The 18956-nt window shown below is 41.9% G+C and overlaps 1 protein-coding gene across 5 annotated transcripts; it reads right to left on the minus strand.

Annotated features, from left to right (window-relative positions):
- Positions 1–11890: 11890 nt before the first annotated feature.
- On the minus strand, positions 11891–18620 carry LOC124299089 (transcription factor MafA-like). 5 transcript variants are annotated; one of them, XM_046752017.1, is made up of 4 exons: positions 17706–18620; positions 16072–16642; positions 14238–14575; positions 11891–13349 (listed from the first exon to the last, which is right to left on the minus strand). In XM_046752017.1, the coding sequence occupies exons 1-4, from the start codon at positions 17787–17789 to the stop codon at positions 12933–12935; spliced, it is 1410 nt and encodes a 469-aa protein (XP_046607973.1). In that variant the 5' UTR covers positions 17790–18620; the 3' UTR covers positions 11891–12932. The 5 variants fall into 5 exon arrangements, with proteins under 5 accessions (XP_046607973.1, XP_046607972.1, XP_046607971.1 ...); XM_046752016.1 differs by having other exon boundaries at positions 16072–16651; XM_046752015.1 differs by having other exon boundaries at positions 14238–14611; positions 17706–18619.
- Positions 18621–18956: the final 336 nt, after the last annotated feature.

Here is an 18956-nt window from a genome sequence, read left to right on the forward strand (position 1 = left end):
CGCTATAAAAGTCTGTACGGAAGAACAGGAGGCTCCGGATGGCCGGATACATATTGTTACAAAGAGTGAAATCACCCGTTCTACCCCATTTTTCTAAAGATCTAGTTGCCAACGTAGATAAGAGAAACTTGAGAGTTCTTCTGTCTTAAAAATGAACAAGGTTGCTGCGTAAAAACAGTCCTGTTTCAGACTTTAAACGAACAACACCACATTTTGCAATAAAACATTGTTTTATCAGCATATTAATTTTCGCCACTTATACTTGCTTCATAAGCTCAAGAACCCACATTTCATTGCGTAATTCCGCCGAGAGTTACAGTATAATACCACTTACACGTAACGGACAGGGATGAACGAATGCGGTGTCCGAGTATACCATAAGAGATGGACCAATCGGTATAATTACTTGGCATGTATGTATATAGTGTATATATATATATATATATATATATATATATATATATATATATATATGTTTTTTACGGATATACGTCATGACGCGACATCATACGTACGTTATCATATATGCGAAGGTATCATAGAGAGGCGAAAGAAGGAGGTATGCGAGCGAGTCCTTTATCCAGGAGCTGTAAGGGATTGAATTACGCGGTTGACGAGTCCCTCGAATTCTCAACTCGGCGAAATAAAAACGTTAAACTCCCCTCCGCCTTTCTGCCGCAAGGTACCCTCTTCCCCGCCGAGGTTACGCCGCGGAATCGGAGGATATCCTGTTTCTATTATATGACCTGCACCAGTACTGTGAACCATATAACCCTTGAAACTCCACCTATACGTACGAAACACTCTGACTCGATTCAAACTGCCTGCAGTGCAACGATATCTCACTACCTCTATTCTACTGTAAAATGACATTGGAAAAGCGGAAGACAAAAAAAGGAGACTGCTGTCGGACGAGTCGGAGCTCTGAATTACAAATTCATCAATATAATGTCATTTTTGTCGAAAAATTATGAACAAGTATATGAATAATTGTTTCCGGTCTTTGAGCCTTGCAATAAAAAATTCACCTCAGGATCAATAATATTTATTCGATAATAATTATCTCGATTTCATAAATAAATCAAGATCTTAATTACACGAGACTGGATCCGCTATTAAACGAGAGAATTATATTGTACGTGTCAGCGACCAAATATATTCGATCGATGTGAGTTGTGGTCTCAGGAGAATACGGGCCGATATCCCTGCCTCTACATTATAGGTATACCTACCTATATATAAACCTACACGGATTTACGGATAGTTGATGTATAGGTAAAACAATACCCAGGACTAGCGGTGAGTTAAGTGATTGGCTGGTGATAACCGTACCGTAAAAACGTCTGAAAAACGAAATTTTTACGGGGTATTTGTAGCCATGTGTGTATCCGTTATAAATTTTACGCAGAGGCCGCGTTATACGTATCACCGTTAAATTTTCGTCCGCCAGTTACGCATAATCCATAATTATAACTATGGACCAAACATCGCATCGATCGGCATTGTTAAACACACGTAAACGTGGTTAAAAACTCCAGAGACTGGACAACTTGTATACAGTTCTCTGTATACAACTTGTATACAGAGAACCGCATCAGCTGATTTTCGAAAATCGATTCGATCCCCTCGTCTCGTTCCGACCCCCCCCCCCCCCCCCCCATGGCTTCACGTTCATCCATAGGCCGCATTACGTCTTGCGTACCAAATGACATTTCTCCGATTGCTCGGTCAAGTCAACCCGTGACTTCACCCCTCTCTTCGCTCTTCGATAATTCGATTCTCCAATAGCTCCGATGAAATATACGTGAAGAAAAATTAGTGTCGTGGACGTGAATCCTGGAAAGATCTTTTCGTTACGCCTGACTTGAACGTCGCTGCACGTGTCACAATTATTATCGACATGGCGCGCAATTGCAACAAAATCACGAATCTTATCATTATCAACAAAGATTCGTTTCAACATCCAGAGATGCAATGCGTCGAGGTCACCGCACTTAATATCGATGAGCTTCCTCTTATTTATTCAGAGTTTTATATTATATACACCAAGGTCTTAATGACTCAACTTCTTCAATGCAACTTCGGGAGATATGCCAATGAATGAAAAACCCGAGTCAGCTGGGTTCGTTACGCGCCGTCAACGTTAGGCAAGATCGCGATTGCATGACTGCCTGTTTATCATATGCAGATCGCGTGACTTCAAAGTTATTTCATACATACATACGTGCATGTACTGTTTACAGACGGCTGTGCGTAACGTATAATTCGGGAATTTCCACTCTCGAACATTGTTTATACCTGAAACATCCGGTTTTTGGATGAAACTAAAATACGGTTCCACTTTACACACGAAAACTTCAAGTGAAATAACAACTGATTTTTTTTTCTCTACTCGCTATTCATTGTCGTACATAACAAGGTGATATTAATGATTTGTACGTATAATTAAATCGCACAGTTACATTGCAGCAGTTTCGATTATACACCAGAAATGATATATGCATTATAATTAACGTTACGAAAATCTATGCATGACATGCATGACCTTATCATAAATTGTGATTATTAAACATCCACATCAAGAACCACACGTGCACGTTACACTATCGGTCGCCGATACAATCCTATTATTGTTCCGCGGTCAATATCGCTATCCGTGGCAACAAATAAACGAACGTAACCGTTTAAGTTTAACGCGATAATTAAGCGTGTGGTACATAATGTACTTTACGGTCAGTTAGTGCAATCAATGTTTCCTCGTGCGCGGTCCATACAATTACGTTATTGTACGTACACAAATATAATGTTTACGCTTCATTGCACCTACGGGAATGCAGTATCGGAATGACCTTGAAACTGAATGCTCAGGGACGAGTGTTCGATCGGTGACAGTTCGAGCGTGCGTTACGCCACGAAGCGACGAAACTGCACCCTGATAAGGACGCGTCGGGGTTCCGGGTATAACAACCGCTGATCTGATTAGGGAGCATCGATCCTTCGGACGGACGACCCGACGACCGAGTCGGCTACGCGTGGATTTAGATGTACAGGTAAAGATAGAGCCGGCTGGATGCAGAGCGTAAGTGTTGACGACAGGCGACCGTCGCGTCGGCCCTTTCAAAGATCACTAGCGAAATATCGCACAACTTGGGTCTATGTATCGGCGAGGAAAGAATAATTTATACAGTTGTAAAATTCAACAAAAGCATTGACGGATAGGGCAAGCCCTGTAAATACGCCGTATGCGTTGTGAACAGAGTTAGGAACCGCTGCGAGGAGGTTCGTTGTACACATAAGGTGTACGAATACCGTGTAAGTGGTCGGTAACTGATATTATATACGCGCATTGTATACAATTAGACTGTGTGATATTTTGCATGTGATGTGGTTACTCGTTTACAATCAAGCAGTTGCACTGGTTATAATATCATATAATACAGGAGTCGGGTGACGCGATAAAAACAATTTGAATTCTACTGTATTAAAGAACGATCATGACGTCATGCAGGCAGGAAGGCCAGTTCAATTTTCATTATTCTTGTTTTTAGTTTTATTATAATACTCGGATCGGCACCGCCACGGTGAACGGGAATATTGACGTTAAAAATCCACTATTACATTCACGTTGGTACAATAACATATCCGTTACAATAGTCCACAAAGGCAACATCACGAGCGTGTATTACGAAACCCGCATGATTGTAAGGTTGAATCGAATACACCTATAATAAAATTAAAATCACATCGATGACGTCTAATCCTCGAATCTGACGAACCTAACTGCAGGGGGGCGGTAAAGGAACGGGTAACAATTTCGTGCCGGATGGGGTGGCGCGCGTAGGCGTAAAGTGGACTGGGTGAACGGTGCTCGATTCTCGAGGCCTCGACGAGGGTGATGAGAAGAGATAGTACACGGCTGCACCGTGACTCGACAATACGGCTCACCACGCCTCGAAACTAGACCCAGAGAGCCGGGCCGGGGCCCCGATCGTCCTCAAGTTCGCCTCTCGGCCCCACCGACTTTTATACGCCGGCGGCGAATCGATATAGCGGAGGAAATCCATGGAAAAGTTGATTATAAAGAAAGAAGAAAAAATAATTATTATAAAAATAGAAAATGACGAGAATGAAGGTAATTAACGACCGCGGCTGCGAGTGCGCGACGATTATACCGAGTTATTTCCGCGATTCACCCTCGTGGGTACTACTGATTACAGGCAAATCGGGGTACAAGTCTACTCTGAGCAGCTCAGAGTTTCAGCCTCGTGCTAAACAAATGGGTATCGTAACCGCTCGGAATCGACTCGTACCCTGATTTGCCTATAATTAGGGGTGCCTACGAGGCTCACCGCGTAAACAACCCGGTATACCTGTTGGATATATGATCGTCCCGCCAAAATTCTCCCCTAACATCCCTCCGCAACGTGTACTGGCAGCGAAAGGTCGGGGGCGATCAGTCAAACTGTCGCAAGCTGGCGTCGACGAGCTGTGCCGGAGGAACCCTCCGTCGGCGTCAGAACCACCCCTGGAGAACGAGTCAGTTAAACTCTCATTAGGATCGCGATGTCCCGTCGACGTCTCACTATCTCGACACCTCTCGACGCCCAGCCTCACCCGGGAAGTGTTAATTGAGTAAATCTCGTTTATATTATGTGTATAACGTACTAGCTGAATTCATGACGTTTAAAACACCATATACGATCGTTTTTACAAATCTTAACAAGCGCGTAGGTTGAGATCGTCGGCAATTTTCTTTTATTCCGAAAAATTTCATTAAAAGTCGATTTACATACCTGTCGTTATACGTCAGGTCAGAAATTAGCTGTTCACTGCCCAGGTTGTCAACGTGCAAGCGAACGGCGTTGACCGATTTACCACATACGAGAAGACTGTACAAATAGGATGCCAAATCCTATAATAATATAAACGTAGAATAGGTATAATAAATTGTGAAATTATAATCGAATAATAAATGTAGAAAGAGGCTGTGATATTATGCGAAAGTGTCGCTGCAAGCGACGTTTATTTTATAGGTATGTGTATCAGTTATATAATAATTTTTATGTACACGTTGCACTGCCGGCGTTATAATAATAATAACAATAATAATAATAATAATAATAATAATAGTAGTAGTAGTAGTCATTCTCATCCATCGGATAATTTCAATGTGTACGACGAAAAAATTACACAAAAAAGAGGAAAAAAAAAAAACTGATACGTATAATTGCGTCACGCGCATAACAATTTTTCATTCCCTGCAAGGTACGAGGGTTCACGCGTGCTAGTTAGATCTAGGGTAATAAGGTACATTACGTAGATACAAGTCTGCACGTTTTTTCAATGTTGACATTGAAGCGGACAACTATAAAAAACCACAAATCAAACCCAGTTTACGAGAAAAGAAGGACCCCTAACGGAGATATAGGTATATTATTGGTATTCACGTGTACGGTATGTACGTGTGTACATGCATACATACACATACGGTGTGAGGGAAACCGTATAGGAAACCGTGGAGTGGTATTATGCGTCTGTGTGCGCGACACCGGAGAGACATTACATACGTCGACGATGTGCGTCGGGTGTGCAGGTATAAAAAAAACCGTGGGAAACCGTACGAAACCTGCATGCGCTGTAAGATGACATCCATGGAAAGATATATTTTTATATATCTATAATAGTCGCAACCGTATATAATAGGTGTATATGTATATAGTATAGGTACAGAGATTGATCGGAACAAAAATATATTATATATATATACCTATAATATTATAAACACACAATATCGATGATCTATGCATATGTATATTATTACCTATGTATAGGTACGATGTGTATATAGATATATATATATATATATATATATATATATATATATATATATATATATATATATATATATATACATGAAAAATAAATCGTATGGTATAATATGCATTTAATTAAAGCCTCTGATCTAAAATTAAATAACAGACGAGAGAATTCGATATACGTATAGGTATATATAAATACATATATACATGTATTATAAGAAATAACCTCGATCATTTACATCAACCTGTTATATATCGTGGATGATTTCCTGCCACTGATCTCTAGTGTGTCCAATTAATATTTTATACTTATACACACACGCGCGCGCACATATATATATACATATATACCTCTATACATATTATGTATAGTTAAAATTTGTGCTATACGACATTTCAATTTTGTTTCCTACAACGTGGTATTCAAATCTCGTTCGATCTACCGCGTCCCTCTCACCTGCAGCGCTGCCTAATCACTCGTACGCACCTACCCTTAACCTACCCTCCCTTAATCTAGTGATACCTTAGAGAAAATTCAATACGACCTCAGAGTCCGCGGCTCAAAGCGAATCGAGGCAACCAGACACGAGGAAATTTATACCCGACCTGCACTTTTACCCGTGTGGTGTATACCTATACACATATGAATTACAATTCGCAAAATGAACGCAAATTAGACCACGTTCGGCGGATCTATATTGTGCGAGTCAAATTATATAAATAATGAATTATACATTATTACAATATCAATCTGCAGCAGCAATCATAATAATTTTTCGTAAATTTATTAGGTATGTATAATATGAAAATTTGCACCAATTATAATTGAAATATTATTTAATTCACACTTTTCGATCATCTTATTTTTCAGCCAATGAACCTTGAGCCCTAATTATATCTGTGTCATTTTTTTCAGTTATTTTTAGCAAATTTTCCTGCGAATAATTAATTAACTAGCAACGTATATCTGCATGTTTAATGTTTCTTTTCGTCAAGCGATAGCGAATTTATCGCGAATATCAGTGATGAAAATTCATCGTTTTATAGCACGTGATGTCAAAGCCTGATTCGACGAAAGGTCGCGGAATTATAAAGATGATCTGATTCAGATTATTCTGAATAACGCACAGCCTATCACGCGTCGCACCCTTACTTTATTTTAACGTATATATTATAACACTTACGGGTATATACCTATACGTATATACGTTATATAGGTATAAACTCATGGTATTGATAACGAATTAATTCAACTAACCAACCAACCAACCAACCAACCAACTTATATAATAAACTAAAAAAACCAACAGGCTAATTCACTAACAAACTATACCTAACAAACCAAGTATATTATTATATTTATATATACGCGTATAGAAAAAACTTTTATACATAAAAGAAATTGGAGGACGACCAACTTTTGTACACGTAACGATATACCTATGTAAGTTTGGATATATATGTATATATTTATATTATATATATATATGTATATATATATATATATATATACATATATATATAATATATATATATAGGTATATACCATGTATATGTATCATGATAATAATGAATAAAATTTTTAATATTTGTACAGTTCGAAAGGAAATTTCTTGTAGACCCCTTCCTTACGTATGTATGTATGTACCTACCTACAAGTTATACCATACACAAAGTGACGCAGATATGATGGAACATTTATTCATGTATACTCTTTGCATTCACTCGTATAACATTATTGAGTTCAATTTTTATTTTTCTCACTTCCAACATTCAAATGCTTAAGCTTTCTATAATTAACTCAATTCTGTTACACCTCAAAAGCTGTTATATATATATATGTCGCATCACGATATTGTGTCTTTGTTATATTTTGATCACCGGTTGTATGACGTTGTTGGAACTTGTTTTGGTTGAATTTGTTTTGTTCTTGTTTAACTTGGTTACTTCTTTAGAATAATTTAAAAACGATTTGAATAAAGTTGTGTTGTTCCGTGCCTCTACGGTTTACAATTAAATAAATTGTGTTATAATTTTTATTCAACTCTGTATATCTGACAGATGGAAGACGCAGAGTTTACACTCGAAAATTTTATGAAGAAAGGGAGAAAATTAAAAGCGTGGCTCAACGAGAGAAAAACGGTGGACGAGACTGCAGCTCAACTTACGGGATTATCCTATTCGGCGCAAAATAGATTTGTTCGCAACATCTTTGTGCGAGAATCTCCTAAAAGCCTACAAGAAGCGATGGCGTACCTTGATGGACGAACGACCGACTTCCATCAACCGCGTGCATCCTCCAGAGCCCCTGGTCCACATACTAAGACTTTGGCGCCGCGAGATGGTAAGTCGCACCGTTTTGACATCGAGTGCTACAATTGTGGAAGAAAAGGACATCGGAAGGCCGAATGTCGAACAGCTCTGCAGACACAGCGTGGCAGTTACTCACGGGTCATCAAGGAACTGGACGGTAGAGGTTTGGGGTCAAAGAAGCCGATAACCTGCTACAACTGTAAGGAAGAGGGACACATTGCCCCGAGTTGCCCTAAGAAGAACGAGAAGGTAGTGAGGCTTTGTCATTCTACCTCCACTGAGAATACTCTGAAGCTTGCTGACGGTAAGGTGTTGACGTTCATCTTTGACTCTGGTTCGGACTGTTCTCTTGTAACAGAGAGTTTGGCGGAGAGGTTGCCTGGTAAAAGACAAGTCGTTTGTACGCGTTTGAGGGGCTTAGGAAATGGGTATGTGGATTGCCGTGAGATGATCTCAGTGTGTGCACAGTTGAATAGCATCAATGTTGAAATTGATTTATTTGTAGTACCGGACGAAAGTTTGTCCACAAAAATAATTCTGGGTAAAGAATTGTTAGCAAATGGCATCTCAGTCACATTAGATGGAACCATAGTTAAATTTGCAAAATTACACAAGTTTGTTGGTGCGTGTGTTGCAACTACTAATTTTGATACTGTAGATTGCGATGTGGAAGAGATGAGAGAATCACTTTTGAAATTGTTAAGACTGCACGCGGAACATATGAGTGTTGATACTCCTAGGATTCGTGTAACATCTGGCAGCTTTGAGATTAGACTGAAAGATGAAAATAAAATTGTACAGCGAAGACCTTATAAGCTAGGAATTTTAGAGCGTGAGAGTGTTAGACATATGGTAAATAAAATGCTTGAGGCAGGAATCGTTCGAGAAAGCAGGAGTCCGTTTTCTAGTCCAATTATCTTAGTTAAGAAAAAGGATGGATCAGATAGATTGTGTGTGGATTTTCGGGAGTTAAACGCCAATACAGTAGCAGATCGTTATCCGCTACCGTTGATTCAAGATCAATTAGATCGACTGTGCGGTGCGTACTATTTCTCGTCATTAGATATGACGGCAGGCTTTCATCAGATACCTGTAAAAGAAAATTCAATAGAAAAGCTTGCTTTTATTACACCGGACGGACAGTTTGAATATTTAACAATGCCATTCGGGCTAATGAATGCACCTGCCGTATATCAAAGAGCAATCAATAACGCTTTGGGTGAATTGAGATATTCTTTTGCGATTGTTTATTTGGATGATGTTCTTATACCCGGTAGAACTGCACAGGAAGCTTTGGATAGGTTGGCAGTCGTGATGGCAAAACTTGCGGAGAAAGGATTTTCATTCAATTTAAAAAAATGTAAATTTTTGAAAACAAAAATTGATTATCTGGGGTACACTGTGTCACATGGAGAGTTGAGGCCCAACCTTCGAAAAATCGAAGCCCTGGTGCAATCACCTATTCCTAAGACACGGACCCAGGTAAGGCAATTGTTAGGGTTAGCATCCTATTTTCGTAGATTTATACCGAGATTTTCACAAGTGGCTGCTCCTTTATACAAACTTACTGCAGGTAGTTCCAAAACGATTACATGGACAGACGAACACACTGACGCCAGGGCCAAGCTTGTCAGTTATTTAACATCAGAACCGTTACTGAGAATTTTCGACCCTAATCTTCCAATCGAACTACATACCGATGCTAGTGCTCTCGGGTATGGTGCCGTATTGTTACAATGTGTTGAAAAAGAAAAACATCCCGTCGCTTATTATAGCAAACGTACCATAGACGCTGAAACTCGTTACCATTCTTACGAACTTGAGACTCTTGCAGTTGTTAACGCAATAAAACATTTTAGACAATATTTAGTAGGACGTAAATTTTTAGTTGTGACTGACTGTAATTCGCTTAAAGCCGCAAGCCTTAAAAAAGATCTTACTCCACGAGTTTATCGCTGGTGGGCATATTTGCAGTCATTTGAATTCGAAATAGAATATCGCGCGGGTGAACGAATGAAGCATGCGGACTTTTTGTCAAGAAATCCAGTTACAAAAAAATGTGTACTCAAAATAGTTAAGAAAGATTTGAATAAAATAATTGAAAAGTCCCGCTGAAATTTTGTTTGGCACAAAAATAAATTCAATAGATATAGGACGTGTAAAGCATAGGTGTGTAAAGACTGACAATGTAAATTTAACACAGCTCAGGTCAGAGGCTACAAGTAGCATTACAGCAAAAGCCATAAAAGATAAAGAACGGTTTGATAAAAAGAATAAACCAGTTAAACCATTTAAAATTGGGGATTTTGTTATGGTTAGAAACAACGATAGAATTAAGACAAAGTTAGATGCAAAATATCGCGGTCCTTTGGAAGTTGTCATGGAGCTTCCGAATAATAGGTATTTAGTTAAAAAAATAGGCTCTTCTGGATTTAGAGGTCGTAATAGCGTTAAGGTGTCTCACGATAAACTGATCGCAGCTCCTGGATATGGCGCGAGTCAGGACAGCTGTGTCGCAGTAAGTGAAGAAGGTAAGAACAAAGTTCCGAAGTGACTTGTTTGTTTTAAACAGAAAAAAAAAAATGTTGTAGTGCACAAAGTCATGAGTGCAAACATGTTTTGCTGAGATGAACCATGAACCCTTGTGGGTTAACACAATCGGTTGTTGAAAACAAATGTAGCGATAATTTGCAGAAACATGATTCTGGTAGAGCCGGATTTGGAAGTAGAAATCCGAAGAGAGCAGGGGACTCTGTTAATTGGTTTAGCCGGATTTACTTGAAGAAATCCGAAGAGAGCATGAGACTCTGTTGGCTATCGCTGTTTCATTTCGAGAGTGCGACTTTGGCTTTCAAGGCTCGCTGGACTTGATCACCCAGAATCCTTGAACCCAAAGCCTTGATGTAACTTGAGAATGATTCGGCAAGTCACAATAGTTAGAACATGTACGGATGCGTAAGGCATGCCTGCAGAGCTATTGTGAATGAAGACAATAGTTAGAACATGTACGGATGCGTAAGGCATGCCTGCAGAGCTATTGTGAATGAAAACAATAGTTAGAACATGCACGGATGCGTAAGGCATGCCTGCAGAGCTATTGTGGATGAAGACAATAGTTAGAACATGTACGGATGCGTGACGCATGCCTGCAGAGCTATTGTGGATGAAGGCAATAGTTAGAACGTGTACGGATGCATAAGGCATGCCTGCAGAGCTATTGGTGCCTTGGATAAGGAATTTGAGAGAAGTCATGAAACAAATAAAGCAAAGCACATGGTTGCACACATGATGTAGAGATAACAAGGGATTTGACTGAGCAAGGATGCCAGGCTTGTATGATCAGGAAAGCCGAACGAGATTTAATGAAGGTTTCTTCGATGTTTTTTTTGTTTCAGAAATAAATTAGAAGAATGAAAAAAACTGGCACTCGAGACGCGTGCTAGTCAGTATGGCCGTGTCGCATCACGATATTGTGTCTTTGTTATATTTTGATCACCGGTTGTATGACGTTGTTGGAACTTGTTTTGGTTGAATTTGTTTTGTTCTTGTTTAACTTGGTTACTTCTTTAGAATAATTTAAAAACGATTTGAATAAAGTTGTGTTGTTCCGTGCCTCTACGGTTTACAATTAAATAAATTGTGTTATAATCTTTATTCAACTCTGTATATCTGACATATATATATATATATATATATATATATATATAATATATATATAATATTATATATTATATATATATATAATATGCTACCCTGAATTAGAAGGAAGAATAAAGATTTTGATGAAAATTCCGTATCTACCCTCTAAAACATTCCATCCATCCATTTCCAGTTATCTACGGGCATCCGTCGTATATACATGATACACCAAACGAGACAAATATGGAACTGATCAAAGTGAAATTGCGACAAAAATCTGCAGTCGGATAGTCAGAAATCCATCTATGTTTTAAAGTTTAGGCAATATTCTGCAAAGAAAAATAACAATCTTGAAACAGTTGTACAAAACCAAATTGAACCAAATATCCACAATGAAATCATGTAAAGTTCATGGGTTTTTTCAGCACAACGCGACGTCAAAATGCTTGGTTCGAATTTATATAATTAGCATTGAAATTCAAACAACATCTGCACGATTCTGAATGTGTAAAATAGCAGGGTCCAACTATGAAATTATTGTTGATTGCAATCATTCATTAGTTTTCGTGTCACCAGATATTTTGTGTAAAATCAAGATGTGCCTTATAAAAGGTTGCTTAAGCTTCGTATCATCGAAATCCAGGGACGATTGCCTCTCAAAACCGGGCTTGCACCAAACTAATCGAGAAAACAAAAAGTGAACTCGAAATCGCCGACCACGATGGATGCTGAAATGAAAAAATCAGGGTTCCACAGACGTCTCGCTTCTTCTATGCAGTATAATAGTTACAATGCACGTCTACCTGCGTGGGTGTTTTCCGCGATGGCGGCGAACGAGCAGGTGACGCAAAATGGCCGCCACTCACTCGCCCACCCACTTGCACTTCGCCCGTGTATATATAGATATAATACAAACATGTATGCAGGTATATATCGACCTCGTCTCGATCACCTATATCCCATACGTATAGGAACGTGGAACTCTCTCCGCCTCGCAGAACCATTATACACCATTTTTCAATTCAAAGCGATCGCTAATGTAACAAGTTTAATTATCGAACCGAAAAAAAAACCGTGTCTCAGGGCGGGACGGACCTGCGTCTTGATCCCCGACAGTACGGACTTCTAAGTCCAGCAGGTTCCGCCGCGACGTTGTCGATGTCACAGGTATACCTCGGGACTCGCTCCTGGAGTCGGTTGATTAGGAGGAGGGGGTTGAGGTTGGGATTGGGGGGGTTGCTGAGGGGGTGGCTGCTGTTGAGACTGTGAGGGGGGTTGAGGTTGCTGCTGCTGCTGCTGCTGCTGTTGCTGCTGTTGCTGTTGTTGCTGTTGCTGTTGCTGTTGATGGTGGTGATGGTGATGATGGTGCTGCCTGGCCCTGAGTATCTCGCACCGTTGTTTGTACACGTCACGTTCCTGCTGAACGCGCGACAATTCGATTTTAAGCCGCTGCATTTCGTTCTGTAGATTTCTGTTGGTAGTCTCGAGATCGTGTCGCTGCTGGAGTCGTTTACTCCTGCAGTTCTGCGCGTAACCGCGATTCTTCAGGGTCCGACGCTTCTGCTTAAGCCGCACCACCTTCGCACAGACACAAGAACCCCGAGGAGCCTTACGTAAGTCAATCGTCCGACTCGCGACCTGCAGAGCTGGGGGCGAGCAAAGCGCGCGCCCGAGGCGACGCACCTCGTGTAATCAAAAAGCAAACCGCAAAACGACGCGCCTGGTCACTGGATGGGTGTGGATTAAAATTCCCAATTCTCAAAGTTCGGACTGACCGTTAAGTCGAATGTCGTCTGTTCGAATGGTCGAATTCTCGAACGGTAAGCAGGCAATTCCGAGATGTTGAATTCGGGAGTGTTCGAAATAGATCCGAACACAGGAGGCATTGCAGCGCAGTTGGTACGAGTATTCGAAATACGTTATTTCGAATCGACGAATCTCCGAGAGTTCAGAATTCCGAACGATACGGTGAAACTTCCCGATGGCGGACATCTTCGGGACTAAAAATGTTGTCCGTTATTGAGGAGTCTCCGCTATTCAGAACAATATTAGAGATGTTTAGACTGTCCGTTGTAAAGAGGAATCCGTTGTTAGGAGATGTTAGCTGTACCAATCGGCATTCGGGGTTTTGAGCAACTGGAAATAACGTACTTCGACTACTCGCCCGTTTCAAGTTTCGATGAAATGCCTATAATTCGGATCTTCCTCACTTCTTTAACGCTTCGAAATTACTTACCGTACAGGGGAATTGGACCATTCGACCTAGTGTCATTCTCCGTAACGGTAAGCCCGAAGGATTCGAAAATTCGAAATTTTTACCAACACCGTCGAAAATCGCTCGCCGTGTACACCAGGTCCGAACGTATCGAGAAATGGCCGTTCTCGCATCCCGTTGATGATCTTTTCGGGAGATGGTCGCCTCGGGCGCGCTCCCGCGCCTCACCAATACGTGTAGCAAGAAGAGACCTGACTCACCTCCTCCCTGGGGCAGCCGTGGAGGCGCTTGTTCAATTCCCGGACGGAGAGGGACATCAGAAGTTCGTCGTTCATCAGCTCGTCGGCCGTCCCGCTTCCGCAGTTCGAATAAAGTCCTCCGGGACCTCGGTGAGGACTCGGCCCTCCGCAGGAACTTACGGAGCAGACGCTCATCGGCCGACCGGGCTGCATCGGCATCCCCTGCATGCTGTCGTCCATACCCTGCATAACGCCGCCACCTCCGCCGAGTCCCATTCCTGGACCACCGCCTCCACCGCCTCCGACACCACCGTAGTACTCGATGTGACCGGAGACCGTGATGTAGCCGCCTGCAACCAGACAACCACCTGCACACTCCTCGTCGTCTGTAAAAAAATAAGCCTTCTTGGTTCATACGTGTATGCGCAAGCCTCGGAACAGTGCGGCTTAATTATCAGAACTTGCAGCCGTCAAACGCAACGATGATGTGAAATAATGCGTTTTATAAACAGCTCTCGTATGTGTCCTTGATATTGTCCTATGCTTCGTACGTCGTGCACGATTCGTAAAGAAACGTTGCAATTTGTTGCAGTTACCGAAAATTAGTAGAAAACCACAGTGGCGATAATATAGGTTTTAACGAAATGAATCAGCTTGAACCGATTACTAGACAATGGGTGACAATGGTTGATCGTACGGAATACCAATAGTTCAACTATTTGACGAAAAATTATTCGACCTAGGTAAGCTTTCGAGTGAATGTTAATCCAATTTTAATTGTTCAGATGGTCACATTGCATTCGTAGTACAAGTTATTGCTTTGCTCTGTTTCTAGAATGGTCCATGTACTCTTTTACCAAAGTATTTGAACTTGTATTTCCTGCACGATAAATATTATATTGACTATTATAAAGACATTCAATTAAGGTAAAGTAGCTTGCAAGGTGTGATTTATACTTTCGAAAATTTAGGAATTTCCAACCAACGTAATCTTCTATAGCATGATAAAGCTGTCATTTCTCAGTGTAGAATTCATATAAATTATACAAAAGTAGCATCTTTCAAGCAGTCCAAGTTTACGTAAAATTCGTAAAGCCTTACGTTATAGGTACAAAGTCACATAAGAAATATTGAAACATTTTCGACCACAAATGTTGTTACTTTAACGTACATACTCAAAATAACCGGTTTATACGTTGATTTTGTACGTACAATAGTACTATTCATATATCAAAAGATACTCATGAAAAGATCAATTGGAAAATAAAGAGGAAAAATCCGCTCTCCACTTTGGTTATAAAATATTGAATATTTAATATTTCATACTCAAAATGTTTTATTCTTAAAATATCGTAGTTTATAGAGTTTATAATATTCGTTACGTATGTATAATAGTATGAAAATATCTGATATCTAGAGAATTATCAGAAATATCATGTCCAAGTACAAAAGATGCACAGTTGCAGCAGGTAAATAAAAATACAAACTGGACTGCGTTGTGCAGGTGTGAAAAAAAAATAGAACGAACAGCAAAGCTTCGTTAACTAAAACACCAGTATGTTCCAAGCTGAAAATAGCAAACACAGAGAGGAAATCAACACTTACAACGTGAAAACTACATTAACATGCGAGAAATACGTAAGCCAATTCTATACACAAAAATATTATCCGGAGGGAATTCAGCACGTCGTCACCTTGATCAGCAAGACGGTGTATATTATAATAATAACATACGATGTATAAATAACGCCAAGAATCAATACAACAACAACAAATACTGAAACGACTATTGTAAAATCAAAAACGAGTTCCTCGTGGTAATTGTAACAATATTCGTAAAACTCACCGGGATGTCTCGCGTGACGCGGGATATGCTGAAGCTCCTGAAAGTGGTGATGCGACGGCCAAGATTCGGGCGGAGGTTCCGGGGTCTGATCCTGGGGACAGTGGGGCCTCAGATCCAGGGGCTCCTGTCTCAGCGAGTGCGGGGGCCATCCCATTCCACCCCCGCCTACGACCTGCATATCCTCCTGGCCCAGCGGTCCCCCAGGACCCTGTGGGAGGTGGAGTCCAAGGCCGATCCCGAGGGTCGAACGGTCCCGCGTATCCCTCGGGTCCCGGAGGTCCCGATCGCCGACGCGGTGGAGGTGAATCGGCGGTGGCGACGCCGAAACCGGCGGCGTGTCCGGCGGCGTTCCAGGGTGCGAAAGCGTCGTCAGCTGGGGCGCGACGCCCGGCGGCGCCTTGACCAGGACTCCGTGCTGCACCTGGATGTGGGGCTGCCCGTAGAGCGGATGGGGCTGTTCTAGTTCGTGGGCCGGCGGGGTGAGCGGGGCCAACGCGATACCCTGACCCACTTGACCCTGGAGCTGGAGAACGCTCCCGCTCACCGTCACCGTCGGCGAACCCAAACGCACCTGCAACATCCGCGCGATTCGCGTTTCGCAAGTTATAGAAGGCGGCCACCGGACTATGGAACCTCCGAATGAATCTTTAACGAGTAATAATCAGACACCGATGATTCGTGATGTTTGCATACGTGCACAGTTTCGTTTACTTTAATATCGATCAAGGCTGAAGAGATTTTTGAAGAATTTTTTTTTAGGTTATAACGACACTGCCTGCGTTGGCATTATGAATAAAGTTAGCGACATTGCAGCTCGTATTCGCGTGAGAAGAAGATTATGTATTTCTGTAATCTGAAATAAATTTCACTCGTTTTTTCGGCTTTTAATTCTTTCTTTTTACAGCTGTAATAATCAGCGGTGAATAACGATAACACGTGAAGAATATCGCGATGCAACACGCAACTGAATTTCAGCTTTAGCAAGACTTTTACAGCTAGATTAGTGATGAAAGTCGGGAAATAACGTCGAGGACAACTATTAAAGTATAGGTTACGGATAATCTACTAAAGACGACTGAACTGCTCGTTTCGGACGTTAAGAATCGTTTTGAAAACTCTACTGAAGTCGTATTTAGCCAGGATCAGGATTGTCGATTTCTCCGATTTTTCCTGCAGCGATCTTTCGATCATTCAAACGTTCCCAGTGCAATAGTACAAGTAGTCTTGTAATTGGTAATATAGGTACAAGGTACAAAATCGAGAGTGAAATATATTCAATTGAATCATACTAGAAATTTTTTCACACGTAATTAATCTATATATTTATATATCACCACCTCTCTTCTCGCAGATGAGAAATCGTTCTTTTACGTGCACATGGACAAATCGGAAGTAGATGGAAAATTTTTGGTAAAAATTTATGCAAAAAATGACGCGTTCGTAAACCAGAATTCCACCCTTAGCTCTTTTTCACCACGATATTATGCAAAAAGATCGAACTTTCGTTCGTGCGTAAATTTTCCCTAGGAATGTTAGTGTATAAAAAAAAATCAATCCGGTTTTAGACGTATCGGATTCACGAATCGGCGAACGCGTAGATTATCATCGTCGCGAAAAATCGTAGTGCGTCTCACCTCGCGCTTGACGTCGGCGGGGTCCAAGTGGTCGAGAACAAACTCCTGGACATATTCCCTGGCGAGGTGGTCCTCCGCTTCCATCTTGACACCGTCGGCCTCGGACTCCACCTTGGCTTGGGAACGAGGTACCTGCTCTGGCTCTCCACCTCCGTGCAGGATTAGCGGCCGCTGTTACCGCCGCGGTGCTATTGGCGATTCGACCGCATGCGGAAGGCCGCGGTTCTTGTTCAAGAGCGACCTCAGGAGTCGCGTATTTCGGCGTGTAAGGGGCCGTTTTTCCCCCGACGGCGGGGGTTGCGACGACGATATAATTCCGCCTTAGCGAAAGGCCAGGAATTAGGACCAACTCCTTCCGGCAGCGGTGCAAAGGGTGTCCACATGTACGTGCGATAAAAATATTATTTCCCACTGCAGTGTTTATCACACGGTTTAACGACAAGTATACATATACTCTGCATATACCGTATTTAAAAAAAACCAAAAACGCCACCGCACCCCGCACAACGATCCCATATACGATCCACAACAGCACTGCGGCACACTAAAGAAAACCTCGCCTCGACCGTATCGAGGATTCGCAATAAATCACCGAGCGCGATGTTTCGCACACTCAATTATTAAATATTATACAGCTCTCGCGCTACTCCAGCATCCGAAGCCCACCGCGTTGCAGATCGTCTGCAATAATGATAGTTATATACTTAATTCGCGCCTCGCGTTTCGCGGTGTAATCGCTTCGAATGCAGATTAGCAATTACGATGTACTACGTACGTCGGTGCGTTCTGCTTAATATCGTCGACGCTCGCTTCGTTCTCTTATCTGGGGTACGAACGGCGCTGCGAACTTCTCGGCCACGAGCTCAGGGCGACCCGCGGTATTATCGCCGACTGAGGACGTACGACGGGCCGCAGTTGCGGGTGTGCGGGAGCGGGAACGGCGCCGCGACGCTCGCCGAATCCGGGGGTGCGCAGGGACGACGACGACGTCGGTGACGTAGCGCGGGGGCGTCGCCGTCCCGGGCCAATCCTTCGTCGGGGAGTTCGAGGATTGGCGGAGAGTCGACTGGTCCGCCATTGGTTCGAGAGAGCCCGTGCAGACCGCGAGTGAAAAACGCATTAATATTTAAAGTCGTTATTATAATTTTTCACCCCGTCGCGCCCTTCAACCTTCCCCTCACCCGTGCCACCCCCCTCATCGTTCCCTGGATTCGCATTTTTATTATTATTATTATTTTTTTTCTCACTCTC

Source organism: Neodiprion virginianus, chromosome 2, assembly GCF_021901495.1.
Source record: "Neodiprion virginianus isolate iyNeoVirg1 chromosome 2, iyNeoVirg1.1, whole genome shotgun sequence".
In the NCBI taxonomy this organism is placed as follows: domain Eukaryota; kingdom Metazoa; phylum Arthropoda; class Insecta; order Hymenoptera; family Diprionidae; genus Neodiprion; species Neodiprion virginianus.

What these genes read in the sequence shown, in the direction of transcription:
- LOC124299089 (XM_046752013.1), bottom strand. Translation starts at nt 17,789, where the DNA reads ATGGAAGCGGAGGACCACCTCGCCAGGGAATATGTCCAGGAGTTTGTT. An exon ending in CCGCCGACGTCAAGCGCGAG is followed by an intron (nt 16,652 to 17,705) that starts GTGAGACGCACT and finishes CGAATCGCGCGG; the next exon opens with ATGTTGCAGGTGCGTTTGGG. An exon ending in CCAGGGAGGAGGTGAGTCAG is followed by an intron (nt 13,350 to 14,237) that starts GTCTCTTCTTGC and finishes GTCTGTGCGAAG; the next exon opens with GTGGTGCGGCTTAAGCAGAA.